At 43.0% G+C, this 16,637-nt stretch overlaps 1 protein-coding gene across 1 annotated transcript in view; it reads left to right on the top strand.

Moving 5' to 3' along the window:
• LOC121865078 (tektin-3-like) overlaps window positions 1-16,637 on the top strand; it is a 76,092-nt gene that overhangs the window by 52,845 nt on the left and 6,610 nt on the right. The window contains exon 8 of the mRNA XM_042364412.1: window positions 11,975-12,129. Coding sequence (XP_042220346.1) covers window positions 11,975-12,129 — 155 coding nt within the window. The remainder of the gene's footprint in view (window positions 1-11,974; window positions 12,130-16,637) is intronic.

Here is a 16,637-nt window from a genome sequence, read left to right as displayed (position 1 = left end):
AGGACACAGATACGGAGTCTGCCAAAGGCTTGAGATGCACACCTGATCCGATGTGGAATCTCTTCATCGATGTCCGCAGTGGTGGACAACATAAGAACATATTTAAGAAAATAAGGAGTCTGCAATAGGCCGGTTGGCATGTGTATGGCAGCTCCTGTCGAGAGTTACTACCACTCTCTATAATCCATGAATCTATCTATCTAGCCTCCTTTTAAGACATTCCAGCGTTCCAGCACTTACTACAAAGTTGCTAAGCCTGTTCCACTCGTCCACCACCCTATTTGTAAACCAGTTCCTTCCTATCTCCCTCCTAAACCTAAACTTATCCCACTTAAAATCCGTTGCTCCGAGTCCTATCCTGCTCGGATATTATAAGAACTTTATCTATATCCCCTTTATTGATTCCATTCACCCACTTAAATACTTCTATCATATCTTCCCGCACTCTTCGTCTTTCTAGGAAATGCAAGTTAAGTTTCTTTAACCTATCCTGATATGGAAGGTTTCTAAGTCCCGGAATCATTTTCGACATTCTTCGCTGCACCGACTCTAGTGAATTGATATCCATTCTATAATATGGGCACCAGAACTGGACCGCATAATCGAGGTGCGGCTTGACGAGCGCAAGATATAGTTGCAATAAGACCTCTGCACTCTTATTACTTACACTTCTAGATATAAAACCCAATACTCTGTTTGCCTTATTTCGAACATTAACGCACTGTTTTCTTGGCCGTAGGTTCGGGCTTACAAATGCCCCTAGGTCTCTTTCACAAGTCGACTTCTCTAGGTTGATGTTGTTAAGGCTGTATACATTGTCAGTATTTGTTCTTTCAATATTAAGTACGCTGCACTTGCTGGTGTTGAATTTCATTTGCCATTTCTTATACCACCTCTGCAGTTTCTTTAGATCCTCCTGTAATGCATTTGCATCATGCCCTGAATTAATCTGCCGCCCTATTTTGGTGTCATCCGCAAACTTGCTATGTCACTGCTGATCCCAGTATCCAGATCGCTTATGTAGATTATAAACAAGAGTGGGCCTAGTACTGACCCCTGGGGAGCCCCACTGGTTACACAGGTGGGAGCCGAGCTACCGAAAGTGGGCAACATTAGATAGGGTAGTACCATAAAGCCGGATGGATGATGGAGGTGTGTCTGAACCAGGGGCAGGCTGAAAGAGAATCTGAGTCTTATTTACATTAACCTCAAGGCCGAAGTGTGCATATGCACCTGCATGGGTGTTTAGGATCTCCTGTAGGTCGTGTTCAGTGTGAGCGACAAGGGTGAGGTTGTCTGCTACTTAAGTTCAGTAATGGAAGCTGCCGACACCTTTGTTCCTGCCTAGAGTCGTCTTATATTGAAAAGATCTTTCATCCGGTATTGGATGTCTACCCCTCCCGCCACTCCCCGGCTAAATAGGCATTGGCACGAGTAAGGAAGGCAGCCAAGAAAATGGAAAAGGGAATTGGCGCCAGTACCCCCATTTGGATGGAGAAGAACTCAGACTGGGTGCCATTGTGCAGGACACTGCCGTTCATGCCACCGTGGAGTTGCCTCACGATGGCAATGAATTTTGGTGGGCAGCCAAAACCGAGTCGAAGGCCTTGGTTAGGTCGATAAAGGCCATGTACAGGTCACGACTCTGTTCTCTGCACCTTTCCCGTTTCTGGCGGGCAGCAAAGATCATATCAGTGGTACCACGTGATGGTCTAAATCCACATTGAGATTCTGAGAGGAAGTTTTCTTCCTCAGGGAGTAGTCTGTTTAAGTGGACTCGGGCAAAAATCTTGCCAGCTATGGAGAGCAGCGAGGTACTGCAGTAGTTGCCACAGTCTGACCGGTCTCCCTTTTTCTTATAAATATTGACAATGGAGGCGACTTTAAGAGATTGGGGGATTTCCTACTTTTCCTATATATTCTCCAGGAGGGAGTGGAGACCGCTAGTAAGCAGAGGTCCTCCTGCTTTATATGCCTCGACTGAGATTCCATCAGGTCCTGAGGCTTTATTATTTTTCATCTGTTTGATGGCAGTAGCTACCTCATCCAGGGATGAAGGATAGCTGAGGTGGGTCTGCTCTGGATGCTGAGGGACCTGCTGGGTAGTCAGGACATCCACATCAGTGTTTCGGTTGAGCAATGAATGATAGTGCTCTTTCCAGTGCTGAAGGAGGCTTTCTTCGTCTTCAATTAGGGAGTTACCATTGGATGAGTGGAGGGGGGCTGTGCCACGATTGATTGGTCCATAAAATGTTTTGGTGGAATTGAAAAATTCATGCATCTTGTGCTTTTCTGCTTGTTTTTGTGTTTCACATGCTTTATTTTTAAACCATTCGTTCTTTAGTTTGCGAAGTTCGCGCTGTGAAGGTATCAGAGTTGGTCAGAGACTGAGGGTTGTTCTGCCAGTCTGTTAAAGCAGCACGTTTATCATCGACGAGTATATTGATTTCCGGGTTATTTTCATCAAACCAGTCCTGGTGTATTCTTTCAATATGACCGAGGGTCTCTGCAGGTTTTTGTCATGACAGTGTCGAGAATATACCATTTTACACAAGGATTTGGGTTTTTCTTTGCTGGGTTGTTTATCAGCCCATGTTCGCCCTACTCTCTGAAAGCATGTGCTACCGCTGGGTCCTCCAGAGGCTTAGTGTTAAAACCTCTTCTGGAGGCTTGTCGCCTTCACCGTTTTGGGGCGATCTGAAGTGAGAGCTTAGCTCTGACGAGCCGGTGATCAGTGTTGCAGTGGTTGGGTGATGAGGACACCTCGGTGATCTCTTTATCTGACAATGATGTAGTCGATGAGATGCCAGTGTTTGGATCGAGGGTGGGACCACGAACCCTTGAACTTGTCGGCCTGCTTAAATAGTTTTTTTTTTTTACAGGGATAGTGAGGATGTGTGCAACACACTTTCTGACGAGGAGTAGGCCGCTGGAATTACAATTACCTAGTCCATTTCTCCCTCTATTTCTCTGTTAAATTTTAGCATCTCTGCCAACACTGGTATTGAAGTCACGAAGGAAGCACAACCTAATCTTCTCTGGGGATAAAGGTTAGCACTCTCTTAAGGTTGGCGTAAAAGGCCTCCTTGATGTCATCCTCTACATCCAGTGTTGGGGCGTATGCACTGGTGAAAAAGGCATGACATGAGTGATTCAGTAGGACTCTAAGCGTCATGAGGTGTTCGTTGATCCCAACAGGCATTTCAGTTAGCCTGTGTTGGGTGCGTTAGCGGATGGCAAAGCCAACTCCATAAATGTGGTTTCTCTCCGCAGCAGGCTTACCCTACCAGAAGAAGATATAGGAAGGTCTGGGAGCCGGGACTCACTAATGGCTGCAGTGTAGATGTTATACCTGGCCACTTCTTTTGCCGCAAGGGCGGTTCTTCTTTTGTTTTTCAGAATGCTCATATGTGCCAGTTTCCAGAACGGTCCTGACTTTCATGCAGCGACCATATGAGGTTGTATAGTTTGTTTTTGTTTTGATCTGTGATTATAATTGTGTTTTCGACCGCATAAGGATGACCTTACTGGGTGCGGTTGCCCAGTCAGGTTGGTATTTTAGGCAGGCTATGTTTAGGGCACCTTTTTTTAGCCCCCTCCCCATGTGGGATGAGCAGAGTGGCTCCACGAAAGGGCCGCCGCTCAGTCGCAAAGACAGGACTGGATTGCACTGCTGCCAAGATCCCAGTGCATAAACGACCATCTTATCTGTGCCGCCCATGTGCAAAGTTGTGTCTAGAGACTCCCGGCAGTTACTTCTGCCCGTCCCTGTCGCCACTCGTCCATCGCCATAGGACTTTTAGGGTATAAGGGTTGATGAAGATGAGACATGATGAGGTGGATGATGGCTGTGCGTGAGTTGATTTATATGGTGAGGCAGGAGTGCAGGCAGCAACCACACATCTTGGCTCTCCCTTTTCCTGATCCAGTGGTGCGAGTGTTGCACGACTGAGGAAAGGGAAAGTTGCAATGGACTGCCGACACACACACACACACACACACACTCACACACACACATACACACACACACACACACACACACACACACACACACACACACACACACATATATATATATATATATATATATATATATATATATATATATATATATATATATATATATATATATATATATATATATATATATATAAATAACCATAATTGTCTGTTAGACGGGCTAAACATGGCATTATTTACGCCTTGCAAATGCTTACCAGACCTCCGAAGCCACCCTAAGTTACGAAGAAAACTCAGCCAATTAAAATCAACTTGTGGACTTTATAACTCTTTAGTGCATCACCGCCGCAGGTGATATGAACTCCTTAAGCATGTACAAAATTTGTAATCTGTTAGTGCATCTAGGTTTTGATGCCAGCAGCTCCTGCACGTTTTCTATGACGGGGTAATATGTCATATTTAGTAGACTTGCTAGGGGAGTGTCCACTTCATTTCATAGTGCAAAGGCATAAGTGTTCCTTGGGACAAGAGGAAAAAAAATATCCAAATATACACTTTGTCTCTATGCATTGAACCCAATGAGCATAATTTATGTTAATTAGCACCCGAAAGAATTAGGCAAATTCTAACTTTTGAAACATTTCGCCTAGAAACATGTGTGATTAGTTAAACCTGGCTAATTTTAGGGTCAGGAATCCATTTTGGGGGTTATTTTGACAATTGGCGGTCTATTTTGACCCTCAAATCCAAGATGGCCACTAGCCGCCATCTTGAATGTAGGCATACTTTACACCTTTTAAACCGTTTGAGCTACAAACTTGTTTGATATATTAATTTCTACTAATTTGGGTTGAAAGAATCATTTCTGGTATTATTTTTGTGACAGGAGGTTATTTAAAAGGATATTTAAAGGTGAATTCCAAGATAGCTGTTATTGGTTATATCAGAAAAGCATCTTGGAGTACATCTTAACATTTGATTGCATTGAGAAAAAACTTTATAATGCACGATTTTTTTTATGTTTCATTATTGGTTCAAAATGACCAGTATGGATACACGTGACTGGAACTTCTGTTTTATATGTCAGTTAGATACAAATGAAGCAGTTGCAGATCCTGCATCATCTATAAAATTACGCGGCCAACCCAAAAAACTAGAAGCATGTTATCAAGAACTTCTGGACAATATCTCAGAGCTCTATAAGTTCTGTGAGTTACCCAGCTTCGTAGTACTAGATGACATTGGTGGCGGGGATGGTGGTGCAAGCAGTATATTAGAACTTATGAAAACTAACCATGCTGCGTGGCAGAAAAAATGAAGAAGTGCCGTCAACACACAGAAGGTGGAGCGGGCCAAGAGTAAGGTAGAGAGGAAGAGTAAGCATCAAAGAAGCCCAATGAAAACACGGCGGATGAGCTCTGGCAGAGTTTGTGTCACACAGGCGTCACAGGTTACATCAACTGAAGGCAAGGACTCTTCTGCAACAAAATGCTTCTTTTGTGAAGAGTCTGGAGACAAGACGGACTTGATGAAAACTCACTTTTGGCCTAAACCAAAGAGTCAATGATGCTGCAATGAAAATTGGTGATGTGAAACTTCAGGGCAAACTGAGTTGACTTATAGAAAGGCAGATGCAGTTGATCTTGATTCAGATGAAAGCTTTGCTGCCAAAGTAATAAAAGCTCAAGCTTTCAATGAGCTTCTTGATTACATTGAGGACCACGGTGGATCTGGTACTCTTCTGAGTATGGCTAAATTGACAGCACTTGATGATAAGCGCCTCGTATCTCGTATCTCTTGGTTGTCCCCGTAGTCGTGGTCATACAACTCGACTTCGCCAAGATATTGTCACATGCTCCCTGACGTTAAGTAGATAGAAAGTCATCTGGCTGCTGGTGTTTAATGAAGATCTCAGTCAAGTAGTTGGGGAGATGAAGGACACCACCTCAACAGACATGAGAATTTTGGCACAGGCAGCCAAGATTCTGCGACGAGATATCCTAAAGAAAAAGCAGGTGTTTTTCAGGCTCTTTCTCAAGCACCTCAGAAGCTGACTCCACTGTTCCCACTCTCAGATCTTTCCTACATATACTGTTATATGGCCCTGGTATTCATGTCGATATCCCACCTGCTTCCTCAAAGAAGATCGTATTATCACTGGCCCAGACCATCATGCACAACTCTGTGGGGAAAAGATCACCGAATCACCAGAGTGTGCCTCGTCATCGGCATGAGCGAGAGACTTCACTGTCTCTGTTGCTGGCGATGAAGGTGCATATGAAGACTGGCAAGAAGAGTTTTGTTGACATGCTTGCTGAACGAGGCATCTGTGTATCGTATCACCAGCTGCGTCAGCTGAGCACTGATATTGCCAACTCGGTCATCGCTCATTGGGAACAGGAGGGTGTTGTAGTTCTTTCACAGGCCACCAAAGGAGTCTTCACTACAAGGGGGATTGACAACATTGGTTATAACCCCTCATCTACCACTGCCTCATCTCAGTCCGTGTTGTATGGAATTAGCATCAGCATCTTGCAGCACTTGTCATCGGTTCAGGAGGAGAAATACCAGGAAGACATCGTAAAGGCAACAGAAAAGGGCCAAAAGTCTGTGCGACCACTTTCAATGTCACCCACAACGACGGAGGATGTCTCCTTACCTAAGGATGATATTGCTCATGTTCCACTACTGCATGACATCAACAGTTACCCAGTCCCTGCATCCAGATCACTGCAGCAGATCCTCCAAGATGGCTATCAGTGTTTGGATTATGTGGGTGACCGTTTGGAGAACCGACTGACAAGGGACGACTGGATTTCTTGGGCTGCTTACCACGTTCAGGTCCTCCCCCATTTACGACAAAGTCCTATATGTTTCCGCTGTTGACCGAGTCGGCAAACAGTCCAATTACTATGCTACACAGCATGAAGACCACCAGAAGTGCCACTGAGTACCTGAACCCAGGACAGACGCTCGTCATGGTGACTGATCGGCTCCTGTTCACATTTGCAAAGCTCCTGCAGTGGAAATTTGCAGATACAGATATTGCTGAAGACAAGTACCTTTTATGCTTGGGGCCATACACAAAGAAAAGATGTGGGCAGTCTCGGGTGACTGGCTGGAGTGCAGTGGGTGGACCACAGCTATAACGAACAGTGGTGTGGCCACTCGTGGGACAGCACAATCCTTCCTTGGTGTGTCTCAAATCTACAGGGCACGATATGTGCACCAGGTGTCAGTCACAACTCTCTACACTCTGATGTAGAAGGCCTATTTCAAATATGTTGAGTCGACGCAAGTTGCTGCTACTGCCCCTCCTAATGCTCTAGTTGCTGCTGCTCCTCAATCCTTCAAAGAGTGGATCAAGCTGAAGTGTCTCTCCTAGCCCCAGGCAGACGTGTGGGGAAATTATCTTAAGAAAGATCCTCAACCAGCACTTCCCACAGGATGGGGATGGAAACAGGAGACCGTGGAAACTGCCCCAGTACCAAGTTATATCACAATACCTACCATATCGAAGAAGTTACAGGAGCTTGCCATCTGTGGCTGCTACAGTGAATGTAAACCCCCATGTACAGCAGCTAAAGAAAGTATCTGTGCATACTCTGTGTAAAACAATATGAGACCATGGGCGATAGGTATTGGGGTATGCGTGTTGTCTACTTATGAGATGTGATAATAATCGCTTCACCGTTTATTTTATTCCTATATGCCAACTCACCCCCTGTGTTGGATACTGAATGGCGGTGGGTCAAGACACGCATACCAACCCTCCCGAGACATCACGAATTGTACGTATAATTTCGGAAGTCATCGGACCCACCCTGTCAGATACTTTTTTAGCTACTGTTCATGCTGCATGAATGAGCAGCCCTGTACAACACTCTGGATGTAAGGCTGGCTGTTCACACACAGTGAACGTGTGAGGTCAGAACAGTAAAAACTGTATGTAATTATGACTGTTTTGAAATCTGCATTGTGTGCGTACTCAAATGAAAGTTACCGATGATTCTTGTTAAGTTGGTGTTTTTATCTCAGCCGTGACCTCAGAAAACGCGCATTACATGAGCTCAAATGCCATCAGCATATGTTTAATGCATCAAGTTTTTCTTTAATATAGTTAATGGCAACTATCCTATAATTCACCTATAAATGACCTTATATCACACGTGCAGTTTTTTTTTTTTTTTTGGGCACACCCCTACAGCCTTGTGTAAGGTGAAGCGCAGAAGCGTTTATTGCGCCCAAAAGGGAAGCATGCTAAGTTCATGCTTGCCTTTATGTCTCACGATTTAAGGGCATAGAAGCCTGAAGAGTCAAGGGCGTAGAAGCCTGATGAGTCAGTGGTTTATGTCATGAAGTTATTGGAAGCTCCAACAACTTTCCCTGAATACGAATTCGCAACTTTCGACTTACAACAGGTACCTACTTTACTGCTAGGTGAACAGGGACTAATGGGGGGCTAGGAAGTAACTCCACACGTGCAGTGACCTAAATTATTTTTTCAACCCCAAATTAGTAGAAATTAATATATCACACAAGTTTGTAGCTCAAACGGTTCAAAAGTTGTAAAGTATGCCTATATTCAAGATGGCGGCCAGTGGACATCTGGGATTTGAGGGTCAATATGGCTGCCAATTGTCAAAATAAACCACAAAATGGATTCCTGACCCTAAAATTAGCCAGGTTCAACTACTCAGACCTGTTTCTAGGCGAAATGGTTTAAAAGTTACAAATTGCTTTTGGGTGCCAATTAACATAATTTATACTAATTAGTGAGTTCTATGCATGGAGACAAAGTGTCTCTTTGGATATTTTTTTCCTCTTCCACCAAGGAGCACTTATGCCAAGTGGGACCTTTGTACTATGAAATGCACAGATCAACCCCTTTTTTTTTTTAGCCTTACCACAATCTACTAATTTGGTGCAGTACCTGTGACGGTTAAGTGCCACACACTTCAGTAACACCATAAATTTGAGTTTGGCTGGAGAGCTTTTCTCTCCATGGACATTTAAACCGACCGCTTCAGGTCTGCAATTATCCATGTGTGGATAATAGAGCATGCTCGCTATTTTGTAGATGTGCTGAAACGATTGAATGATGTAAAGAGTATTGTGGAATGTCATAAAGAGTGATATTTGTGAAATGTGGCCGCTACTCGAGTGAAGATGTTGTGTACATTGTGCACAACCCATGACCTTAATAAACTATATATGACGTATGTGAGACCTCATCAACTTTTTTTTATATATACCGTTCAGTTTTGATACCTTACGGAAAATTAGGAAAAAAGTTGAACTAATTCATAATGAAATGATACTTGATAGAAATAGTGAGAATACGTTTATAAACAACATAATAAGCATCCTGGCCGAGCCGAGATGAGCATTTGTCGCCATCTTGAAAAAATGGCGGTCATTCGCAGTTTTTCATGTTTTACTCATTAACACTTGATTTTTGAGAGATGAAGATTTATAATAGAAAAGAGCATAACACTCTGCACATTTTAGTATATTCAGATTTTGTGTAAGAATAATAATTTCCGAGAAAATAAAAATACAATCTTCACTACTGGCCTCACCCCTCCTTATTTTTACATCTGGCCGTTTTCCACACCGCCCATGAGGTACATACTTTGCGCGTTTTTGTTTTTTTAATGTGGTATCCCCTGTAGGCCTATTTAACGATAAGTGTTTTTATGAGTTACGTTCTCTTTGCAACGTGTTCAGTAAATTTGTGAGTCAAATTCAGTGCCGTTGTGATAATTAAGGTCAGTATCAAATGTGCATTCATTCTCAGGAGTATCATTTACATTATAATCTTCCACAGCAAAACTGTAATGGGTCTCATCATTATCCATGTCACCACTGTTAGTATCTATGTCATATTCATCATAATCATCGTCTTGGAAAGTAGGACATACTGTTGGTACATGCTGTTCCTTGACTACATATATTCGAGCATCTTATAGTATGCCGGCTTTTTTGCAGCTGCATAGTCCATCACAACTCTTTTTGCATGTGCAGAATATTAGATTCAGAAGTGACTCTACAGCTGCTGTCTGAAGGGTGAATTTTCCATCCCCAAAAGTCAGGTGGTAATAGATTACCTCGCCACAACTGAATTTGATGGTGAACACGCAGAAAATGCATGCGTGCAGTTGCTGTTGTAGGCGGCAGTCTTGCAAGTTTAACTGCACTATTACTGAGGCCAATTGCTTTGTCAACGTTCTTGATGCGATACTGATTTAAGGAGGTTTCACTGTTAGGTGCTCGATATAGTACAAGAAGGAAAAGTTCTCCAACTCAAGCAATTTCATCTGGGTAGGCATTCCTGTTATTAAAAACGTGCAGGATAGAACGTAAGTCATTATGTTTTTGTAACAAGTTCAGAATTTTCCTTTTGTCCTTTTGAAACACAGACGATGTTGTGTCACAGCCACATGCAGCGTGCAAAAAGAGAATGTGGTCTTTAATATCTTTATGGGTAGCCTGCAGTTATGTACAACTGATTCCTAGTGTTACCTTTGCCTGGCTTAAAGATAAATATGTTCCTGTCTCCTGGAGTCAATGCAGTGAGCAGAACTAGGAGATCTACATATTCGCCCACAACTGCAACATATGCAGAGGAAGCAGATAACTGGATTGCAGTGTTAATGGTGTGTATGTCAGCATCATCAGGAGCTTGGTGAACATGTTTTCTCCTTTTTTTCCGATAACTGAGAAATAAATCTTGACTTATTTTTATCATTTCACTGAAAATTTTCTTGATTGATATTGGTGATAGTCACTGATGCATAAAAAATTGTTTGGACAGATTTCCTCTTTAAACTATGTCGTTGTCTTTCAACATTTATTTTGTCCATTGCACTTTCATCATACCCATGCCTTTTTACATTTGGCACATAAACTTTATAAATATCATCATAAGTGCCTTGTTTTGGTCACAAAACACGGTGTAACAGGAAGCCACCGTCTATAACAAAAATGCATTTGCCAGTGTCCAGGCTGCTTTCTTCGGTAGAAGTGAAAGCATCATAAAGTGTTGACTTATTTGATTTCCACATTCCCATTTCATCAAAGAGAGATGGCGGCATTGGCGACAACTGATAATTGGCAGCAGTTAGAAAGATCTTCGTCACCTTTTGCACAACGGATAATCCTTTGGTAAAGTAAAGTGGTGTCAACATGATTGAGTGTCTCATGAATTTAGTAACTAAAAAATAGAAAAGAAAAGCAGACATTATGTTTTTTCCCCCCACTGGAACATTAAACTGTCAAAATTAGAAGGGGATTGTAGCTATTGTGGAAACAAAATTTGTATTTTCTCGGAAAGTATTTATTCTTCACAAAAGCTGAATAATAATGTGCAAAAGTTACGCTCTTTTATTTTGTTATTAAGTGTCATCTCCCTAAAATCAACAGTAAAACATGAAAAACCGCGAACGGCTCCCATTTTTTCAAGATAGCGGCATAAAAATTGTCTAATTTCCCTGGACTAGGATATCAATTCCCTAAACAGCATTCGGAGTAAGGTGTCAAGAAAATTAGGAAACTTGAGTATACAGTAGAAACCTTAACCAAGCTTGAATTTGCCTTTTCTTGAGAGACGTAGAGTGAAGCGCATAAATGGAAGTCAGGGTTAAACAAAGGTGGTGTAATAAAAGGTACTTTAGCTATCAAACCAAGAGGAACCACGCAGCAATGATTTTGAATTAGACAAATTTAGATTTAGGAAATAAAGAGTTGTAGAGGCCAGCATGAGTAGTAATGACAGAGTAAAGGATATAGGCTGGGTGTAAGCAGGGCTGCCTAGTAATGACAAACTGAGAGAAATAGGCTGGGTGTAAGCAAGGCTGCCTAGTAACGACAAACTGTGAATGGATAAAAGAACGATGAAAGATTTATTAGGAAAATGAGATCCGTTTTGGAAGTACAAAACGATGATTTAACCGGCAAGAGGTTGGTAGCACTTACAAGTAACATGTTCGTTTTCCTTGTTTCTCCTTCACAGGTACAGAGGGAGATGAACGACTTGGAACGTCATATAGATATGCTGAAGAAGGCCATCTTGGACAAGTCTGCACCGCTTAAGGTAGTACAGACGAGGCTGGAGGGTCGTACCCACCGGCCAGAGATGGAGTTGTGCAGGGATCCACCGCAACACAGGTACGTCTTATTTCTGTAAAACAGCACAAGAAGAATTTAATAGCTGGTTGCATTTATGGGACGAAATGTAATAAATAATGTAGAGTATATTCACCTTCCAGCAATCTTGACTTATTATTGTCTAACAATACCTAGTTTAGCTTGTCTTAACCTAACTCATTCTTAGATGTGTTATGCCATAACTTATCAACTTGAATTACGTTAAAGACTAATATACTAATGAGGGCACATATGGCACAACAAAAAAACAACAGAAAAAGAAATTGGCAACTCAGCACATCTTGGTCATGGATTCAATCACAGCCCTCTCTTAATCCCAACAGTTCAGGAGAGAAGGTTTGGAAATATACGAATTACAAAAGATTTAAATAAGATGATCCTGAATAAACAACTACTATTGGCACCGTGTATAAACAATAATGGACCTTACAACACAATAAATGATTGCACCTTACACACCATGAAAAATAATATAGCAGCATTGAAAATAATACTCAACTAAACCCTATTTGAAAAGGTATCCACCACTGACAAGCTGAGACGTCCTAATACTGCCAAGGCCTGCCAGCGTCTGACGACTGACAAAGCTAAATATTGCAGGGGACAACATACCAAACACAAATATTAAACAACCCTCACATTAAGCTGCAAAATACTTACATAGACACAGAAAATTTTGAGTGCATCAAGTACCAGCCCTGATCACATATAATTATACAAAAATTTTCTATTTACATAGGTTGAGGGTAACATGCCAAAAATATTTCAATATGCCAAACAAAATGCACCATTGTACATACGCCATGGATAACGCTTCTTACTACTACTTCTTACTACTCTTTTTTTAGAACGTGGCCTCCATCCTCCCCTAACAGCTACACCTTTACGCCATTTCATTACCTTAAAATTAAATATCGTAATACATAAGCAGCTATCCTGGCTGTGTTGCATTAATTGAGCCGCATATCAATGAGGCAATCAGTGACTGTTGCCTCATAGTCAATATCTGCAACTGTGGTCGGCTTTGGAGCCGATGCTCTCGTTCCCCTGAGGCAGAGCAAATCCGACCTAAAGAGAGAGAAGGACTGTCGACATCTCATTCAGGCTGCAACATAATTTCTGGGCTGCTGCTTCTGTTCGGATACCACCCCTACGAGTCTAACGTAAAAGCATCTTGCACTTGGTCCCATCCCACCAGAGGTTGTGAACACCAGAGTAGTAGGGTGTGTCATACGGAGGCGAATTTTTTTTTTTTAGTTTGAAAAATCGGCCCATGGTATTAATGATGTAGTTCTATGTGCAGAATCATGTGATATCTTCAGATTTGAAAAGTTTTCATTTTTTGCTAGGGAAATTTTAACTTGAAATCTTATGAAAATTCAGTATTCCCACCCTTTTACCAACACCACTAAATAGCTTATTTAAAGTAAAGTAAATGTATCAGGTTAATTTATTAGGATGAAAATGATCCAGAATAGTGAAACGAATGATCTTGACACATTTATTAAATATAATATTCCTTTAGAAAACAAAATCATCAAATACAAAAACCGGTTTTACTACTACGACCCGGTGTTGCTGCACACCATAGAGAACATGCCTTTCTTGCTTCTGTTTCTACTCATCACCTCCCTGCTGACCACCTGAGCTCGGATGTAGCTCGGTGTTTTGCTTTCCGTCACCTGTAAATTTTAGTCTCTCCTGCAGTGTTCTTGCTTCACATAGGAGATCCTCAAGAGTCCCATTCTGTTTCTTATTACTACTTCTTACTAATACTTTTTTTATTATTAGATGACCTCCAGCCTCCCCCAATAGCCACACCTTCGCCGCCATTTTATTACCTTAATATTAAATATCCTAATACATAAGTAGCTATCCTAGCTGTGTTGGGTTAGTTAAGCCGCAGATCTATGCGGAATTCAGTGACTGTAGCCTCTTAGTCAAAATCGGCTTTGGGGCCGATGCTCTCATTCCCATGAGGCAGAGCAAAGCTAACCGAAGGAGAGAGAAGGACAATCGACATCTCATCCAGGCTGTAACATAAATTCTGGGCTGCTGCTTCTGTTCGGATCTCACCTTCGCGAGTCTGGCGTAGCAGCATCTTGCATTTGGTACCATCCCACCAGAGGTTGTGAACACTAGAGGAGTGAAGCTACCTTCATCAACGTTCTGAATTCTCTCCCCAATGCCCTTATCTTGTCGTTCTCGTTCCTCCTGTGTGCAGCATCGAGAGCTAAATTACGGTGACATGCGGCCATTGGACAAACAATCCTCATGTCGAAGAAGGCTCGCTGTCCCGGCGTCCATAATGCTCGAGCACTGAAGTCAACATGGGCTTCGTTGGATGTGTTTGAAGTCCTATGTTGGAAATTCTCACTGTCCAATGGAAGGAAGGTCGGTTCCACCATTACGTCGTGGCAGATTTCCCTCAGTAGATTTGCTGTTAGATCCCATACCTCGTCATGCCTCATACATATGAAGACCCCTTTCTTGCACACCATGGCGTGATCGACGTCATAGGAAGAGCCACACCTGCATTGGGAGGGCAAACCTTCTACTAGCATACCGTACCTTAGAGCAATGGCATCTGTGAATTCTTGTTTATTGAGACTGAAACCACTTGCCCTTATCGGTAACGTAGTGAACCAGTTCGCGGCGCCCACCACCTGCGCTATAGCTACTATTTTTTCAAATTCTCTGGTACTTGCAGCAACAGTTGCTGCAACTTATCACTTCGGCTGTGCTGTCGTTCTGTCGTAATGGACCTACGAATCTTGTTTACTTCAATGGTATCCACCTCCCCTGTTGTGTTCTGAGCTACTGTATTATGTGGTCCGTGAGGGCTGCAGTGAGCTTAACTGAGTTTTGATGTTCTTTGGCAGCAATCTCCTCTGGATTGGTCAGTCCAATTCCTCCCAGTCTCGGTGGTTGTGCATCTTTCTGCTGGGGATAATTGAGGGAGTTTCACTGATTTGGGAATGAAATTGACGCTGATAGCTTCTTCCAGAGAGCTGAGGAGGGGTCCGATATCAAAGATAGTGCGCATCAGGTAGTTCCAGCGATCCTTGACTCCATGGGTAAATGCCGCAAAAGCCGCATGTGGCTCTGTGTTAGCAATCTCAGACAGAGCATGGATTTCCCTAACCCACTCATTCTCCTTTCCCGTTACTTACTCAGTCTTGAAGTCCGTCGTGCCGATTACTGCGCCTAGGTGTCTTTACCCATCCTTTGTTATTTTGACCTCACTTCCACCGAACACCTCCATTGCCCGTTCATAATGTTCTGGCTTCACAATGAGGAAGGACTTGCTGGCGTTTGGGTGGTACCCTATTTGTGGGCCTCGTTATGTTACCAGGTCCCACCACTTTTTGATGTCCTCTACTTTTCCTGCTTCTGAAAGGTCATCAGCGTATGCCACTTGTTTGACTTCAGTTGTTTCAAACGTTATTGTGTGTTGCAGCACGGATAGGCCTATTGCGTACATTGCCATTGCAACAGGGTCCCCCTGCGTTTCTTCCTCGGTTGAATGTATGATGGTATCACCTCTTAGAGTCTTGTTTTCCTATATAATGCTCTGATGGATTCCTATGTGAGTTTTCAACATACATTGCAAAGCTTGGACACTTGATCTTGATGTTGTGCAGTGCGGCCTTGCGGTTAAATATGTTGAATGCGTTTGAAGCGTCCACCAGGAGAACGGCCTCACCATCCCGCTGCTCATATATCATTCTTATGACGTGAATGGCAGCTTCCCCTCCAGCCTGGTGGCCAGCACCAACTTGCAGGTTCCCTGCTTCTGCCCTGACATCATCCTTCACCACCTCCATTATGCATTTTCCGATGATCCGCCTCAGCACTTACCCCACCCCTAGAAGCCTACATTATGGATTCTCACTACTACTTCCCACAAAAAAAAAAAATGGCCTCCATCCTCACCCCAATAGCCACAACTTCGCCGCCATTTAAAAACCTTAATGTCAAATATTCTAATATATAAGTAGCTATCCTTGCTGTGTTGAGTTAGTTGAGCAGCAGATCTATGCGGCATTCAGTGACTGTTGCCTCATAGTCAATATCTGCTACTGTTGTTGGCTTTGGGCCGATGCTCTCGTTTCCCTCAGGCAGAGAAAAGCAGACCTAAGGAGAGAAAAGGATAGTCGACATCTCATCCAGGTTGTAACATAACTTCTGGGCTGCTGCTTCTGTTCGGATAGCGCCTCCGCGAGTCTGGCGTAAAAGCATCTCGCACTTGGTCCTATCCCACCAGAGGTTGTGAACACCAGAGGAGTGAAGCTGCCTTGATCAACGTTCTGAATTCTCTCCCCATATTCTCTAATCTTGTCGTTCTCGTTCCTCCTGGGTACAGCATCGAGGGCTAGGTTGCGGTGACATGCGGCCATGGGATCAATAATCCTTATATCAAAAAAAGCTCGCTGTCCCCTCGTCCAGAATCCTCGACCACTGACGTCCACACGGGCTTCGTTGGATGTGTTTGAAGTCCTGTGACG

The sequence above is a fragment of the Homarus americanus genome, unplaced genomic scaffold (genome assembly GCF_018991925.1).
Source record: "Homarus americanus isolate GMGI-L3 unplaced genomic scaffold, GMGI_Hamer_2.0 scaffold2539, whole genome shotgun sequence".
Taxonomy (NCBI): Eukaryota; Metazoa; Arthropoda; class Malacostraca; order Decapoda; family Nephropidae; genus Homarus; species Homarus americanus.
This window is presented reverse-complemented; position numbering and strand designations above follow the sequence as displayed.